General features: G+C 35.7%; 2 protein-coding genes and 1 pseudogene across 2 annotated transcripts; 2 read left to right on the top strand and 1 right to left on the bottom strand.

The window, feature by feature from the left end:
• The first annotated feature begins 4,999 nt into the window (after positions 1 to 4,999).
• LOC116139884 lies at positions 5,000 to 8,430 on the top strand (annotated as a pseudogene).
• On the top strand, positions 6,956 to 8,318 carry LOC116139858 (alanine--glyoxylate aminotransferase 2 homolog 1, mitochondrial-like). The gene is made up of 4 exons (XM_031425496.1): positions 6,956 to 7,075; positions 7,493 to 7,636; positions 7,748 to 7,840; positions 8,079 to 8,318. Exons 1-4 carry the CDS (start codon positions 6,956 to 6,958, stop codon positions 8,316 to 8,318), a joined length of 597 nt encoding a protein of 198 aa, XP_031281356.1.
• A 210-nt stretch (positions 8,431 to 8,640) lies between the features above and the next one.
• LOC116139859 (disease resistance-like protein DSC1) lies at positions 8,641 to 15,017 on the bottom strand. The gene is made up of 7 exons (XM_031425497.1): positions 14,383 to 15,017; positions 12,642 to 13,779; positions 12,067 to 12,369; positions 10,731 to 11,966; positions 9,948 to 10,624; positions 9,641 to 9,748; positions 8,641 to 9,316 (listed from the first exon to the last, which is right to left on the bottom strand). The coding sequence occupies exons 1-6, from the start codon at positions 14,901 to 14,903 to the stop codon at positions 9,673 to 9,675; spliced, it is 3,951 nt and encodes a 1,316-aa protein (XP_031281357.1). The 5' UTR covers positions 14,904 to 15,017; the 3' UTR covers positions 8,641 to 9,316; positions 9,641 to 9,672.
• Between the last annotated feature and the right edge of the window lie 2,922 nt (positions 15,018 to 17,939).

Here is a 17,939-nt window from a genome sequence, read left to right on the forward strand (position 1 = left end):
TTTTTGACAACAAAGAGGAAGTGGTGAGGAAGCTAAAACTGGTTGCTGTGAAAGGTAATTTTGAGTTCATCACCAAAAGTCAAATTCATTGGCTGTGATGGTTGCATGTCGTGACCGAAAGTGCAAGTGCGGGTTTATTGTAGAAGGTTGGCGGAGTCGGAAAAGTTTTTTCTTATACATATACCCGTGAGCACACTGTGGTTTGGGACATATTTCAGGTGAGCATTACAAGCGTTCGCTGATTTTATTAGACAATTTGTCAAAAGTCGGTTCGTTGAAGGGAAATGTCCATCTCCTAAAGACATTCAAAGACTTGTGCGCACAGAGTTTGATGTGCTGTTAGTTACTGGAAATGCTGGAAAGGGAGACAACATGCCAAGATTTTGTAAGGGGCACCCGGAGCACGGGTACGCAGTATTAGAAGCGTACCGTTTATGCTTGAGTTGACAACCAAGGTAGCAAGACGGCTTTGAAGTGGGACAGGAATATGATGTTTAAATATTTTTTTGTTGCTTATGGTTCTGCTGCTATAGGGTTTGTAAACATGAGAAAGGTGTTGGCTGTTGATGGTTACTTTCTGACGGGAAAGTATGGAGGTACATTGTCGGTGGCCACTGCACAGGACAGCGAGAATCACACATATCCTGTTGCTTTGTGTGGTTGACTCTGAGAATAGACGCGTGGACTTTGTTTTTTCAGTAGTTACGTACGATAGTGCCTGACAGTGATGAGTTGTGCATAATATCCGATAGCACAACTCTATAAAGAAGGGGATTGCCACTATTTACCGTCAAGCACATCAGGATTCTGTATGGGCCACCTTGGTGAGAACATAAAACAAAGTTTAAGTGCTACCTCCTTCAGACATACTACATGGCAGCAAAAGCTTATCAGGTTGATGAGTTTGAGAAGCACTTCCAGCAAATCCGAATCAAGATGTTAGATTTGCTAAGTATCTTGCACATGATGTTGATTTCAAGAGATGGAGTAGAGCTTACTTCCTGGAAGAAGGTTTGATGTCATGACCACGAACATAGTTGAGTCCATAAATTCGAAGTTGTTATAGAAAGAGAGTTTCCAATAGTTTACTTTTTGAGGCAATCCAAAGGACACTGTCGCGGTGGTTCCATGAGCGTCGTACGGAGTCAGACAATTTTACTACAACCCTTGTTCCGTCAGCTGAAAAATATTGCGAGAACATATGGAATTGTCAAATGCACTGTTTGCCTATCCTCTTAATGCTCAAGAGTTTACTGTGCGCGGCTATGGTCCGGATGCCATAGTTAACCTTGTTACAAAAACTTGCAGCTGTAAGTGCTTAAGATTCAACGTTTACCTTGTCCTCATGCACTAGCAGCACTGAAACACCAACGGAAGCTGGATTTTGGTTCAAGAATTTACATGGAACTTTGCTCCCCTTTCTATATGACAGATCACTACATGCTAGCAAATTCAGAAACGTATATCCGTGCCTCCAAAAGAGCAGTGGGTATTGCCGCCAAAGGTGGCTGACATTATCCTCCAGCCGCCATTCAGAAAGACACCAAAGGGGAGAAAAAGGTTTAGCATATTCCATCAGCCTTTGAGGTTCCCCGGAAGATGAATAAGTGCTCAATTTGCAAGCAACCTGGTCATAAGAGAAGCAGTTGCCAGAAGTAATTAGGTTCGATTCGAAAGGATGAAATTCAGGGAGTTGCGAAGGGCAACCGTTGTGAGTTATTGTTTTCAATTATTATGTTTAAAATTTTATTGTTACCTTAATAAATTATCCTTTATATTGTGTATTCTTTTACATGGTCTAAATATTGTTTGGTGATTTTAGTTTGGATTAGGTTGTCAAATTGAGGAAAAAGTATGGAATTAATACGTGTTGGTAATTTAGTTTGTCAAAATTCAGAGAAAAGGTGCAAAAGTATATATTGCCCACGATCGCTTAAGCGACTAAGTGTATCGCTTAAGCGACAAAGTGTTTTCGTAACAGGATCGCTTAAGCGATACACAGATCGCTTGCTTAAGCGATCGTGCACCTGGACTGATTGATTCTGCCCAGGTGCATGATCACTTAAGCGATACGATCGCTTAATCGACCGTGGGAAAAAGGCAAGATTCGCTTACCGATATCACGGATCGCTTAAGCATCATGCACCTGGGCAAATTTGCTTTTGCCAATCACATGATCGCTTAAGCGATCCATTGTATCGCTTAAGCAATTCTTGTGCAAATGGTTTTAAAATTTAACGGATACACCCCACCTACCCACGGTGCCATATTCTGGCCACCGGAGCCGAAATCTTACCGGGAAAGGGCGTTACGATGCACAGTGGTGGATCTGGCCGATAGGGCCTCTATATGGCCTTTTCCGGCCAGATCGACCATGGTGTGGCCGAAAAGGCCAGACGATCCGCCAGAACTGGCCATAGACAAACGGAAAAGTCCAGATCTTGTCGTCTGCAATAGCCAAATATATGGCCATCGTTGTCGGTCAACAATGGCCAACATTTGGCCGTCGTTGACCTCAAAGTCGGACATTTCATTGAAAGTCCATGACGGCAAGATGTGGCCTTTTCCGGCCACATCCACGGTGGATCTGGCCAGAAAAGGTCACTTCTGCCTTACCGGCCATTTTCGGTCGTTTGTTGCTGTCGACAGTAGCCAAAATCTGGGAAGTTGGGTGGGTGGGGTGTTTTTGTTAATTTTAAACTTTTTATTTGTATTAATGAAATTAATTCACTTAATGGGTCGAAAATTATTAAAAATATACTAATATTCCTAAATAATTAAGCAAACAAATATAAAAATATACTGAACGAATCGTAAACCCCATATGTTTAGCATAACTGTAAACAGGTGCACTGACATCGTAACCCTATAGGTTTCATACTGACGTGTAAAGAACTATATGTTTTTATATAATGAATAGGAAGAGGTGCTCTGAACGAATCGTAACCCTAGGTTTCATACTGACGTGTAAAAGAACTATATGTTTATATAAATGTAATAACGGAACAGGTGCTCTGAACGAATCGTAAACCCTATAGGTTTCAACTGACGTGTAAAGAACTATATGTTTTATATAAATGTAATATGGAACAGGTGCTCTGAACGATCGTAAACCCTATAGGTTTCATACTGACGTGTAAAAGAACTATATGTTTTATATAATGTAATAACGAACAGGTGCTCTGAACGAATCGTAAACCCTATAGTTTCATACTGACGTTTAAAAGAACTATATGTTTTTATATAATGTAATAACGAAAAAGGTGCTCTGACGAATCGTAAACCCTATAGGTTTCATACTGACGTGTAAAGAACTATATGTTTTATATAAATGTAATAACGAAGAGGTGCTCTGACGATCGTAAACCCTATAGGTTTCATACTGACGTTGAAAGAACTATATTTTTTATATAAGTGTATAACGGAACAGGTGCTCTGAACGAATCGTAAACCTATAGGTTTCATACTGACGTTAAAAGAACTATAGTTTTTATATAAATGTAATAACAGAACAGGTGCTCTGAATGAATCGTAACCCTTATAAGTTTCATATTGACGTTAAAAGAACTAATGTTTAATATAAATATAATAACGGAACAAGTGCACTAAACGAATTGCTTAAGCGATCTTTTCTGAGGCAGAATGACATCTGCCCAGACTATGATCGCTTAAGCGACCCATTTATATCGCTGAAGCGATTCTTCCTAAGAGACACATGGTCGCTTAAGCGATCTTTTCTGAGCAGAATGACATCTGCCCAGACTGAATCGCTTAAGCGACCCATTTATATCGCTGAAGCGATTCTTCCTAAAAGACACATGGTCGCTTAAGCGATCTTTTCTGAGGCAGAATGACATCTGCCCAGACTATGATCGCTTAAGCGACCTTACGTATCGTTAAGCGATTCTTTCTAAAATGACATCTGCCCAGAAAAGAGTATATGTATTTCTTAGAGCTTGTTTGTTCGAGTTATATAAATTAGCTTCTAAACAGTTAGTATTTATAACGTAATTTGAACTCGTAAATATTTAAAATTTAAACAGTTATGCATTCGGTTAAAATACTTGTAAATCATTGATAATAATTAACGCGTTTGAGAAAATGTGATTTAAAGTATATTTTATTAAAAAAATATAATAATAAATAAATTATATAATAAAATTTTAAAATTAAATATAAGTAATATGATAATTATTTGGCCAAAATAGTTAGCCAAAAAAAATATAAAATTAGCTTCCAGCTAGAGAGTTATAAACAGATACAATCAGCTTCGTTTGATTTTAGAGCTTATACAACACCTGTTCGCCACCCGCAACACATATTCGAAGCATTTTACCTGGAGTTTTGAACTCTTTTGGTATAAATGTTTTCATTGTGATGACTTAACAGAGAAGAGGACATTTCGTCCTCTCTCGAGAATGCAATTGAAGAATTAAAGATTTCAGTTATTATTTTTTCAGAAGGTTATGCCTCTTCAAGATGGTGTCTCGAAGAACTTGTGAAGATATTGGAGTTCAAAAAACGCAAATTGAGGTGGTATACCCGTTTTATCACATAGATCCATCACATGTGAGGAATCAGACGGAACTTTTGGGGATGGATTTGCTAAGCTTGTAGAAAGCTTTAACAACAAGAGCTAAAGAAGCTTCAAATCATAGAAGAACAATTGAAAGATAATGCAGAAGTAGAGGAATGCTTTGACAGAAGCAACTAATCTATCTGGCTGGACATCAGAAGAAGAACCGTCATTTTTCTTCTCTTTAATTTAGTACTATTTAGTTTCCCCTAATTTTAATTTTTTATTATATCTCATACGTATCCATAATCACAATCAAACCTCATTAATTAGTTAAATGAATCCACAACAAATCACCTCCCAAGTTAGTGTTCAATGAACTTCATGACTGACAAGCGCCAATTCACCAAATTTATTTTTATTCTTGGACCCTTTTGCTTTACATTTCACTTCTTGTTTTCGTTTCTAGAAAAGAAGAAAGTTTGGAAGGAGAGTGGGGTTTTAATGGCGTTTTTGCAGAGGCCAATCTTGAAGAGGAAGCCGGTGCTTTATGGGAACTGTAGGAGGAGTCTCTGCAGTTCGCTCTCTGCGGTTCCTAGTGATGATGATTCTTCTTCTTCCTTGCCGCCTCAGTTACCGCCTTTTGACTATCAGCCTAAGCCATACTTGGGTCCTTCTGCTGACAAGTTCTTGAGAAAAGAAAGCGCTTTTTGGGTCCTTCTCTGTTCTATTACATCAAAAGCCTGTAAGTTTTTGTGTTTTTGGGAAATGCGTTTGTTTTAACAGATCATTTTTTAGTGTTTTTGTACTAAAATATGATCTTTATCTTAAAGTTGAACTCTTTTTAGGTGTGTTGTTTGTGATTACTAGTTGTTATGGAGCTTAAGTGCTTCTATTTGAAAGTTTTATTTTTTCTTTTTGGTGCATTTGAAGGACAAAGAGTATTTTACTTTTGTCAAATGGATTTTTTTAGTGTCATGGCTTGTTATGTTGTTTATGAATTATATATTCTTTTGTTTTGGGCCTTTGTATGAACTTGAGTCATAAAATTTTATGAACTTGATTCATAAAATTTTAGTTAATTTTATAAGCATACTGGATATGAAGTTAAGAGAGTTGCATAATTGCTTAATTTCTAGTTTGATTATCACTTTTTATCAAAGAATCCAATTAGTTGTTATTGTTTTTGAGTTATTGCTAATATTGTTGAAGAGAAATGGAATATCTATGTGACAAGAGTGTGCTGAATTTTTATCAACTTGTTTAAATTTTTGTAATGTTCGGTTTGTAAAGCGAAGTTGTACGCAAATGCTAAGCCAAGTTTATTGCATGATTGGGTATTCTTTATTTTTGCTGTTCCTTTTTGTGATTAGCCGGTATTATTTCTTTGTTTTGGTGTACAGCTCAATATTGTTGAAAGGAAAATGCAATACTTGTTTTACGAAAGCGGGAGGCGGTACCTCGATGCTTTTGCTGGAATAGTTACTGTGTCTTGTGGGCATTGCCATCCTGATATCGTGAATGCTATTACAGAGCAAATCAATCTTCTCCAGCATGCAACGACTATATACTTACACCATGCTATAGCTGACTTTGCTGAGGCATTAGCATCAAAAATGCTGGAAATCTAAAGGTTTGTTCTCGAGTGTAGCACTTGTTGTCATTCTTTCTGTTATATGGTGATATTTTTTGGATGACGTTTTCATTTTATAACATGACACATTAAGATGGCCACTTTATAGCAACATTATGATGACAATATAAATGTCTTTAATTACTTTGAGATTTGAAATGCAGGTTGTGTATTTCGACAATTCTGGGACAGAAGCAAATGAACTAGCAATGTTGTGATGATGATGTGGCTTGTGTATGCCATGGTGGAGTCAGCATCAATCAAAGAAGTCAGCTTCAAATTAAACCAATACGGCAGCGTTTCAGCTAGCAGACTTAAGTGCCTTATCTGGCACACGAATTTCATTCTGTTGCAGCAGAATGCGCAGCTCTTTTCACGCCTTCTCTGGTTCCTTCTCAGCCCTAACGACAGAAGATTCTAGTGCTCCTCTGCTCTAACAAACTGCAGATCTTAGAGGACAGCTGGAAGATGATCAATGGGGTCTTGATGTGTATAAATTCCTGACTATTTTGTGCGAATACAGAGGGTGTAGAGAGAGGGCTGAAACGGGTGTGTTCTTTCTTGTTATTCTTTGATTGTTTACTCTTTGTAACCTTTGGTTCTCTTGGTTAATGAAATATCCTATAGTGTGCCTTGAAGAGTGGATGTAGGCTTTCTTAGCCGAACCACTATAAATCCCCTGTGTCTATTTCTTCTTTTTCTGTTTAGTTTCATGCTTTACTTAATCTCTGATTCTATTGCTTGATTTGCTCACTGATTGATTTGATTAGCATAGTTGAGAGCCTAATTAGTCACTACAAATATTGATGGCCAGACTTTACAGTGGTAATCTTGGAATGATTGCCCTAAGAAATGCTTATCATGGTGGAAACTCCAATACAATTGGACTGACTGCCCTAAACACGTGGAAGTACCCCATACCACAGGTTTGTCCACCTTCTATATGTTCGGAGGATATGTATTTAACATGGTTTTTTGTTTGATAAATTTTGATATCTGGAATTGTTTGCAATGACAACATAGTGTGAAACTCATAATCTCAGGAACATTAGGGATTAATAGCATTTCTTTCTTCTCTCATACACTATTCACAAGGGTAAGCTGGTTTAGTGAATAACCAACAATGTTAACATGGGGTGTGAATTACAGCTTACTTTACAAATATTGGCCGCTTATTTCTTCAGTCTTGTTTTCTGAAAATTTTTAGTGAAGAGTAAATTGATTTGTATCATATATACTTAGTTTATTCTCTTTGTTTGTTTATTTAATGCAAAGAAAAAATAAATAACATGTTTAAGAGTGAAACTCAACCTGTATTCTTAATCTGATCTGCCACTTTTCAGGGTGAAATCCATCATGTTGTAAATCCAGATCCATACCATAGAATTTTTGGCTCAAATGCAGCCCTTTATGCCAAAGACGTACAAGATCACATTGATTTTGGAAGTTCAGGAAAGGTTGCTGGTTTTATAGCTGAAACCGTTCAGGTTTTGATTGATAGTTTTCGCCAAAGATATATATAAACTTGGTGCTTTCAACAGCCTGAATTGGTCTCTAAAAATTGCACTTCCCTTTTTCTAAATTTTGACTGAATTAAGGGAGTTGGTGGAGCAGTGGAATTGGCCCCTGGATACTTAAAACATGTTTATGACATTGTGCGCAAAGCTGGTGGTGTCTGCATTGCTGATGAAGTGCAAACTCGATTTGGTTGAACTGGAAGCCACTACTGGTGCTTTCAGACACAAGGGGTCATTCCCGACATAGTTACCATGGCAAAGGTTTTGATGATAATCCTTTGAGTTCTTAATGTTGCCCTATGCATGAACAATTAGCCTTTTTCAATATTATCACCAATTTAGGTTTTTTTTTTTTCCTCTTATGGTTCTCATTCAAATATTTCATTTACATTAAGATAATATCATTTTCCAGGGAATTGGCAATGGTTTGCCATTTGAAGCTGTAGTGACAACACCAGAGATAGCTAGTGTAATGGCTCAGAAGATTCAGTTCAACACTTTTGGTGGAAACCCAGTATGTTCTGCTGGGGGGCTTGCGGTGCTTAGGCTTATTGATAAAGAGAAGCGTCAAGCACATTGTGCCTTCGTTGGTTCTCACCTGATTGGACGCTTGAGAGCTCTACAAGAGAGACATGATAGTAATTACTCTTGAACTAAAAACTTCTCAGAGAATATTTTTTTTTTCCCTCTTTTTTTCTCAATTGACTGTGTTTGACTTTACGTTAAATTGAACTGCAAATTTGGTGTGATCTGGTTTATTTAACCATATTTTTATATCATGTAAATAAATGTCCTAGACAGTTTCTGAGTAAGCTCATTACAGTCATACTAAGACTTTGAATTAGTGTGTATGTGCCAGCATGCACACATGTTCTTTCTACACCTCTCCAGAATTATATGAAGTAAGCTCCTCAGGAATATGTATATGAGTGGAAAACCCAAAATCGTGGATCTATTTTCATTCTATAGGTTTTCTTGCGGCACTGAAAATAAATCATTCTTCTTCTAACGACATTTGGAGATGTTTGGCTGAAGCACCAATTGACATCACGTCATCATATTGAAATGATGGCGTGATATGACTACTATAGAGACTAATAATAATATGTCCTTTGCTTATACCAGCTGTTCAAATCCTTGAATAACCAAACACAACATCTCATAAGAAGACCAGAATGAACCAGTAATAGCGGTTTACAACAGTGAAAAGAGTAATCAACATCATCTCACTGCCAGAAAACCAAACTTCAGCAAAAGCAGATAGTAACTCTGTTGAAGTGCGACAGAAAAACGATCCAGTAGTAAAAGATTATGTAGAAATCTGGAAATATTTGTGATAAGAAGTCCAACTATTTGGAAACAAATCTGATAATGCAAGTAAAAGATTAAAGCAGCCTCAGAAGGCAGAAACATCAGGAAACAAAACAGAACATTGACATAATGTCGGCTTACAACACTATTAAAGTGCAATCAGCATCCTTTCACAGTCCAGAAAACGAAGCACCAGAAACATCAAAACAGCATGTGTCCACTCACAGTAGTCCGCTAACATAATTCGATTCCAGGGAAGAAAATCCAGAAAACATTGAGATGTTCATGCGCCAAGTTGCCAGCTAAATCGTTAGCATGTGCAAACGAGATCAAGCCAGTCTGAAAAGACAACGAATAACATAAGGAAAAAAAAAGCATATATATAACTTCACAATTCTTGAACAGAATGGAGAACGGCAGAGCATAGGGCATGAATATATGTTTTAAAAAAAATTCCTCCGTTTATGCGCAGAAACGGAGTAAAAAGCCTTGATTTCCCTGTGGAGGGTTTCCCACCAAAGCAAGAAGAAACCTGCCGTGCTGAACTTGCACAAGCATCAGCCATCATTTTACAGCCGGAGGGACATGGGAAAGTAAAAGAGAATCATTCAAATTGTTCCAATAACCTTGTATAATAAGCTCATCTGTTTGGAGTTACATCACCTCTTCCTTAAGAAGATTCCAACCTCCAAGTTTCACACCGGTCTAGCCCAGTCCATGCGCTTCCGATGCAGATGGTGTGCAACCACTTTGCACCCGATATAATTTGAACTGTAAAATACAGTGAATATTTACATCAATAAAAAAAATTATAACATAGCCATATGTTATTTCTACATGTGAATAAATAATGCAAGATCATTGTATAAACCTTGTTTTTTCTTTTGAAATAAAAAGATTACTTATGCTTCACCTAGAAATCAAATATTAGAAACCAAACCGTGTAATTTCGTGATTTAATCGAACTTACTAATCCCTTCTTATTGGTGGCTTGTATATTTCTGAATACGGGGACCAGCTATCTAAAATTTCATATGGTTTTTTTTCGTCCATTTCATCATGTTCCACGCAGCAATAGAGATGGCACCTCAAGCAACGATTTATATATGGAAATCTCTGGTCTCTTTCCACTCCTCCATCTGTTCTCGTATAATTGTCTTTGGCGTACAACAATCTGACTCCACAATTTTTCAACTTGGTTTTTCTTCCGCAATTATTACTTCCATGCCCAACATAGAACTCCATGTAGCCCCTGCTATTCGAGCTGAGAGTAAGCAATTCCAAGGCCATGATATCATAATCATATCCTAAGAACACATGATCTGATTCAATAACCTTATGTCCATAATCATTAAACAAACAGCCAGAGGAAACGATCGTCTCGCCAACAACCAGAAAACAGCGAACTTGCAGAGGTTCAGCCTCTTCATTGTCTCGAAACGATGCAACAGCGCACAAAGCGAAACCAATTAAGTCATCATTGAGCCAATCTGATGGAAGCTCTATATAACCATTCTGACTTTTAAAGTTAAACCAATCTGGAATGTCGCTTCCAGGGTAACATAAAGAAGCCTTTGGCAGGCTATATGCCTTTGGTAGGCTATATGCCTTTGGCAGGTTAACCCTTGACAGCGATGTTGTGTTTTCCTGTGCCAAGAAAATCATCAACTCCTAACCTTCTTAATTTTAAATTATTTAAAAAAAGTAAATAAATATATTTTTATATTATATAATATGAGAGAGAGAGACTTACTCCAGAGCTAAACCATAGACCTGCATTTCTCTCAATATTCGGCAGAGCATCTGTCAAATCTAGTTTCAGATTGCAACAATTGATGAAGCTAATTTCCTCGTTGTGAGTCCGCATACTTAGGCATTGAGTTGGTAAACCTGATATTGCTTCCAGTGATGTGCAACCCTTTGCTTCTATACGTAGTAGCTTATCTGGAAGTTGCGGTAAGGATTTCAGCCTCTGGCAATTGCTTAAATCAAGCTCATACAGCTTCGGGAGATCTTTGATACTCTCTGGCATACTCTCAAAGTTGTTTCCGCCAAGATATAAAAATTCCAGTGAGTGTAATCCGGCAAGATTTTTGGGTAACACTTCAATACAACAGTCTTTCAGATTTAGCTGCTCCAGTTTGTGGCAGTCCTCTAACTGTAACAGTAGGGAAACCGGTGGCTTCTGAATCCCACATCTCACAAAAGATAATTTCTTAAGGTTGTTCAAACATGCTAAAGTCAACGACGGTATATCTGTTATACCAATTCCCTCCACTTCAAGTTCCTCCAGTGCTTCTAAATTTTTCAGGCCACTAGGCAAACTTGACAGTTTTGAAGAACCCGAAAGATAAAGACATCGAAGAGATTTAATCTCACAAATACTCTCTGGAAGACTCTCTAGTCTTAAACAATTTTTAAGACTCAATTTTAACAGTGCAGACAGATGCTCTAATGGCGGCAATTCTTCAATTGCAGTTCCATCTAAATATAATTCTTCTACACTACTAGGGATGCATGGAACTGTTTTGATCATTGGACAATTGGAGAGAATAACTATTCGAAGATTTTCTGATTCACCAATGCTCTCTGGGAGACTCTCCAGCTTTGAACAATTTTCAAGACTCAATATTTTTAAGCTGGAAAGATGCTTTAATGACGACAATTCTTTTATTGCAGTTCCATCTAAATATAACTCTTCTACCGAATGGGGGATATATGGAACTGTTTCGAGATCTGAACACTTGGAGAGAATAAGTGTTCGAAGAGATTTACAACCAGGGTTGATTGCAAGACTTTCAAATCTTTTACATTCTCGTAGATTCAAGAGGACAAGCTTATTGAGATCACGGATAGATGAGAAATCCTCATACAAATTTGTACAACCTTGTAGAATCAAGCTTTTGAGATTTGGAATTAATGAGAGATTTGGTATTTGGAGTAGATGGTTGGAGTGACTGAGGTCAATATGCTTCAATTTATTAAGTTTCTGTAAGAAAATAACAAGTTGAATAAATTGAAAAAAAAAAATAGAAATAACTTATAAATATTTACAATTTAAAGCACAAAATGGTAATATAAAAGTTAACAAATAGATACCTTTTTACCAGTCCAAAGTCGTTTAACTTTGCTATCATCATGTAGAGTGCAACAAGGTTCTCTGGATCAAAATCTCGGGGCAATGATTCGGCAGAATAATTATACCAACAAAGATACCTTAGCTCAGAGAAATCAGATTGAAGCTCTTCAAAACCCTGTACCTTGTTCCCACGGGTGAAGCCGTAGGCTTCCAAGAACATTAGGTTATGCATCTTGTTGAAAGCTTTAGGTTGTAAACGTATCTCTTTTGCTTTAGACATATCCAAGCTTATGCTTCGAATAGCTCCTTTCGCCTATAAAATCAAGAACAGATCGACGATAAATTAGTTTGAAATTTCTCAATTACATAATGTGTCAAGTACTTAATTCTCATATTAAACATTATTTTTTCAACTTTTTTTTCAAAATATGTAAATATAAGAGATCTCATATTCCCATCCAATTACTTTACCAGTTAAGCTGATTCCCAGTGATAATGGAAGGAGTATTCTGCAAGCTAATATTTTATTGTTTCTCATATATAAAGTAGAAAAAAAAAAAAAAAATTAGTGTTTTTGGCTCTCACCTTATTTTTTTTCAATACTGAGCAGATTTCCTCATAATCCCATAGCCTACTACGTTCAGCAGGATTATCAGCTGATTCTTCACGAACAATTTCTCTACCCATTTCTTGAAGTAAATCATGCATTGTTATGATGTTGGATGAGGTTGTTATGATGTTGGGTGAAGTTGTCATGATGTTCGACGATGTAGTTCTGATGTTGATTGAGGTTGTTACGATGTTGGATGAGGTAGTTATGAGAGACCTTTCAATAAGAACATCTATATAAATGCTACGGGCATCCAAGACTTCTTCTATAAGCTCTCTTTCACACCCTTTAAAGAAACAAGCAATATCTAAAAATACTTGCTTTAGTTTATTATCTAGCCCATCATAACTTACTTTTAATACATTATGGATATCCATATGAGGAATTCTTTTCAAATCTTCCAGAATAATTTTCCAATCTTCTTTTGTCCTCTCAAATAGAGAGGAACCTAAAACTTTAAGAGCAAGAGGAACACCTTTAGCATATGCTATTGCCCTGGATGATAGCTCAATATAATCTTCTGTTGGACTGTTTCCTCGAAAAGCATATCGGTTAAAGAGCTGAAAAGCGTTATCACCAAATAATCCTTTCATCTCATGTATGTGATCACATTCTTTTAGTACTCGTTCATCCCTTGCCGTTATGATTATTCGACTTTCAGAGTCCGAGCAGACAAATTCGTCCATCAAACATTCCATTTGTTCTAATTTTGTTACATCATCAAACACAATAAGAACACGACCAAGCCTTTTTCTTTCCAAGGTGAACCCACTATTGGAATGTTTATCCCCTAAAACTCTAGAGCTAAGTCTTTGGCGCAAGTCAGTTAGTCCCCCGCTTTTCTCCGATTCTTCTCTAATATTTCGAATGAAGTAAGCAGCTTCAAACTGTTTAGAGATTTTTCTGAATACAGCATCAGCAAGAGTTGTTTTACCTATACCCCCAATGCCCCAAATTCCTAGTTTGCAAACACCGACGGTACATAATAAATTTTCAATCTGCTTGACTGTTGAATCTAGTCCAACTAGGTTCTTCTTGTCAATTACCGAGTACTCCTCATCCAATAGCTTCAAAATATTGTTGACAATATCCTGTACAAGTTGTGACTCGTTCCTAAACAGTAAAATATAAATAAATAAAATAATAATAAAATTAGATAAATGAAAAGAAACAAAGATAATATAATTTTATTTCCTAGAACCGGTCAAAGATTAGAGTACAGTAGTTTTCCATCCTAGGATATGAGAATTTTATGGAATAGAGTATTAAACTACTCTAATGCCTTCATAAATTAAGGCTAAAAACAAGCTAAATGAGATTTTAGATTATAAACAAGACACATGTACATCATATACAGATTTAATAATCCCATCCAATAATTAAGCAAAAAATACACTAAACGAAATTGTAGATTATATATAACTAAACACATGTGATACAAACTTGATGAATTAAGGTTTCGATATAGCACAAGTTCTTTATAATTTAATAAATCATATTATACTTTTATAGGTTTTCTCATTTTATCGTCTAGTCGGGAAGTTGTAATTGTATTGATAAAAAAAGGTATTAATAAATATTAAAGTAAATAATTTTTATCACTATAAAAATAATAATAATTAAAACATAGTAAATTTGAAAAGATTAAAAAAAAAAAAAAAAATAGCCGAAAGTAAATTACTACATAAAAGACATAATTAATAATAAACTAATTACCTAGTGTTATTTGAATCAAAGCCAGATATGTTGCCTGTGTCCGTCAAAGCACTCTTCCATCTCTGCAACATCTCTGGATCATCAACCTTAAAACGCTCTTCAAGCTGAGAAAATGCTTTCCCAAAATCCCCAGTTTGTTTCCTTACTTCTGATGGATCTACGTGATAAAAGACCGGAATTACAATCTGACCATACTTTTTCTTGCATTCAATAATCTTTTCAAGTTCTTTGAGACACCATCTTGAAGAGCCGTACCCTTTAGAGAAAATGATAACCGAGATCTTTGACTGTTCAATTGCACTCAAAAGAGCTGGAGAAATTTCTTCTCCTCTGTTAAGTTTATCATCAATGAAAGTATTAATGTTTTCCCGGTTGAAGGCTCCATACAGATGGCTTGTAAAGTTTTCCCGGGTCTCCTCACCTCGGAAACTAAGAAAAACTTTGTACTTTAGTTTAGGAGTAGTGGAAGAAGAAGAAGAAGAAGAAGCCATTAAGTTCCAGTGATGAGAGGCACTGCGCATTAACAAAACGTAGAGGACTAAACTAAAACATTACATAAGAGAGTAAAGGAGTTTATATTCCACTATCTCTATGTCTTTGATTGATTGCTGTGCCTTTTTCTATTTTATTTTTTTCATCTTTTTTCCAGGAAGACGCATGCCCTGCGCAAATTTTCTTAAGGTTATACTAACTTAATTTTATTTTATAAAGTTGATTAATTAATCAAAACTTTCTCAAAAGGTTCATGAACCAAAGCAGGGGCGAAGCTACATCAAGGCCCCGCACATAAATTATTTTAATATTTATTAATTACGTATAAAATATAAATTAGAATTATAAAAATATTTTTAAATATTTAATTTACCGATTACACAATTAGAAGTCATTTATTAAACACATTCCCTTGTTGGAGTTGGGTCTAACTCCTCACCCAAAATGCTTTATTGAGTGGGAGGATTACCTATTTTTATAAACCTATTAGTTTGAGCGTGCCTAGTCGATATGGGATCTCCAACACTCCCCTTCACAGTCAAGCCTATATGGTCCACTTGCCTATGAATGAAGGTAGTTTAGCAACCTACCGCTACTCAAATGAGATTGGCTCTGATACCACTTGTTGGAGTTGGATCTAATTCCTCATCCAAAAGGTCTTATTGAGTGGGAGAATTATCCACTCTTATAAACTCATTGGCTTAAGTTTGTCTAGTCGATATGGGATCTCCAACACAAAATATTTTTAAAGCTGATTATTTCTAAAATTAGGGAAAAACTGATTAAACTAACTCTTAATGACGTTTTGTTTGCTTTTTCATTTTTTAATTTTTGTTTGTTGATTACATTATCGCTTAAGAATAGTTAAAAATTTAAGTGCTTTCACTTTTTTGTTCTCTCTTTCGGTGCAGGTGATCAAGACCACCCCTGTGACAATTGACAATTATTGTACTTTATTTTCACTTTCATCTTGTTTTCTCGGAAGATGCCTTGCCTTGTTCTTTATTATTTTCATCTCTTTTATCCGAAGATCGATGCATGCCTCCCTGCCTAATATTATGTATTTGTAGATTAGGATAAGCTCTAACAGGTAAATTGCTTTTTAAATCATATTGGGTTCTTTTAAAAAAAAAAAAAAAAAAAAGATTCTAATAGTAATCAGTTTGCTTCTGTCAATTCCCCAAATCAAAAGATATGAACTCTGTCATTGCTGATGACCATAACCATGGATTGATTGAGATTGATGGAGATAATCATAGAGTGATTGGAGTGATTGATATTTTCTCTTGAATGTCAAATATTCCGTTAGCATAATTTGTGTGATTAGGCCTTCATGACATGATTGAATTTCCTTTCTTTACTGTTACAAATGTGTATAAATTGAACATTGTACAAACATACAATATACAATTGAATACAGAAAATATTATTGTTCTCTCTTTCTCTTCTTAGGCATACTCAGGCAGTCTCTTTTCTCTTGCAACTCTTGCCTATACTAAAACTATGGCAATTGCCACTGCATCAATAGAACTAGTAAACAAGAGACAACAATCTCAATGGCTTACTAATTTTGCTGATTTATGTTGGTGTTCCCCTAGAGTTAATTTTTTACTACCATTTAAGGATAATAGTCTCAAATACTACAATATGATCTTTCTAGTTTCCAAATACTACTGTTTTAATCCTTTGACTTAATAAAAATGTTATTTGACATTTAAATTTATATTGAAATGACAAAAATAACCCTTTTAGAAATAGATGAAAAATTACTTAGACAACCCTCGTGAAAATAAATTCATAGTTTCACCCGAAATGCACTAAATGTTTGTAGAGATTTGAGATCAGCCCAATTGATACAAAGATTAATAGTGATACAACAAGAAAGCAAACACGATAAAGAAAAGCCAGCCTCGAAGGATTAAATGCCAAATAAAAGCAGTGTTCCAAAAAAAAAAAAAAAATAAAAAAAAAAAATAAAAAACTTTAAAACAGTGCTAGGTAATTAAGATAGGAATGACAAAGAAAGAGTAGAGATTTCATCATCCCAGATACAAATAGAAAGTTCGACAGGTACTCAAGCCAAAGGTTACTAAAGCACAAAAACACTCAAACAAAAAAGGACCATTAATTAAAGGGTATTGTTTCTTATTTTTCAAACATCGACAACCATATGGTTAGAGACCATTATTTTTTGTTTTTAAAAATTGTAGAATTCAATGGAGGTCACAAATTTTAAATTTGGCTTAGCAAAACATGTTCGAGGAATTTTCGAATTACCAAAAGACAAAACTAAAAAACAAACTAGCTACTTAGTTCTCCTAAATTGTGAAACGTGTTCTCACCTCTGAAACTAAGAAAAAGATCATACTTTGGTTGAGCACTACAGTGGTAGAAGAGCAAGAATCCATTGACTAAGACATCATATAATTGAGTCTTTGCATCAAGTTCTCTGCATTTTAAATTTGTCTTCTTTCCTAGCAGGTGCCTTGGCTTTCTTTCTTTTTTGACCGGACTTACAATTGCATCCCTAACAAGCAACTAATGAGCCATTCACATTTGGTGTAATTGTGTTACACAGATTCATTAATTCACACACAAGAAATTCCTTAATGAGGGTTACCATTTGTAACACATAATAGTGAGGTAATAGATAATGGTCAAATAATTTACCCTCCCCGTACACCCAAAAGTTTTCAAATTAAAATAGTACCTCCCCATGTCTGCTCAAGAAAATTTAACCATTTTTGTGAAATTCGTAACATACCATTCTAGTGGATGTGGTTCATACTTTGCACAAGGTTAATGGATTATCTACGGATGCTGATGCACTCAAGGGTAAATATTTGGGCTTGGAAGTATTTAGCTCAAATGTGATTAGGTTTACTATTACATGTGTATTGTAATAGTGAAAAAACCTAATGTGAGAAGAATATTGAGAGCGAGGAGAGAAAGAGTGAATTGTCGTTATTACTATTGTATTGCTGCAGATTTTTGAAACTTAATAAAAACTTTTCTATCTTAAATATCGGATGTAGTTCCGATATTGGGAACGATTAAGATAAATT

This window comes from Pistacia vera, unplaced genomic scaffold, assembly GCF_008641045.1.
Source record: "Pistacia vera cultivar Batoury unplaced genomic scaffold, PisVer_v2 Contig36, whole genome shotgun sequence".
NCBI lineage: Eukaryota > Viridiplantae > Streptophyta > Magnoliopsida > Sapindales > Anacardiaceae > Pistacia > Pistacia vera.

What these genes read in the sequence shown, in the direction of transcription:
- LOC116139858 (XM_031425496.1), top strand. Translation starts at nt 6,956, where the DNA reads ATGGCCAGACTTTACAGTGGTAATCTTGGAATGATTGCCCTAAGAAAT. An exon ending in GGAAGTACCCCATACCACAG is followed by an intron (nt 7,076 to 7,492) that starts GTTTGTCCACCT and finishes GCCACTTTTCAG; the next exon opens with GGTGAAATCCATCATGTTGT. An exon ending in TTATAGCTGAAACCGTTCAG is followed by an intron (nt 7,637 to 7,747) that starts GTTTTGATTGAT and finishes GACTGAATTAAG; the next exon opens with GGAGTTGGTGGAGCAGTGGA.
- LOC116139859 (XM_031425497.1), bottom strand. Translation starts at nt 14,903, where the DNA reads ATGCGCAGTGCCTCTCATCACTGGAACTTAATGGCTTCTTCTTCTTCT. An exon ending in CAGTATTGAAAAAAAATAAG is followed by an intron (nt 12,370 to 12,641) that starts GTGAGAGCCAAA and finishes TTGATTTTATAG; the next exon opens with GCGAAAGGAGCTATTCGAAG. An exon ending in CCACCAATAAGAAGGGATTA is followed by an intron (nt 9,749 to 9,947) that starts GTAAGTTCGATT and finishes TGTATTTTACAG; the next exon opens with TTCAAATTATATCGGGTGCA.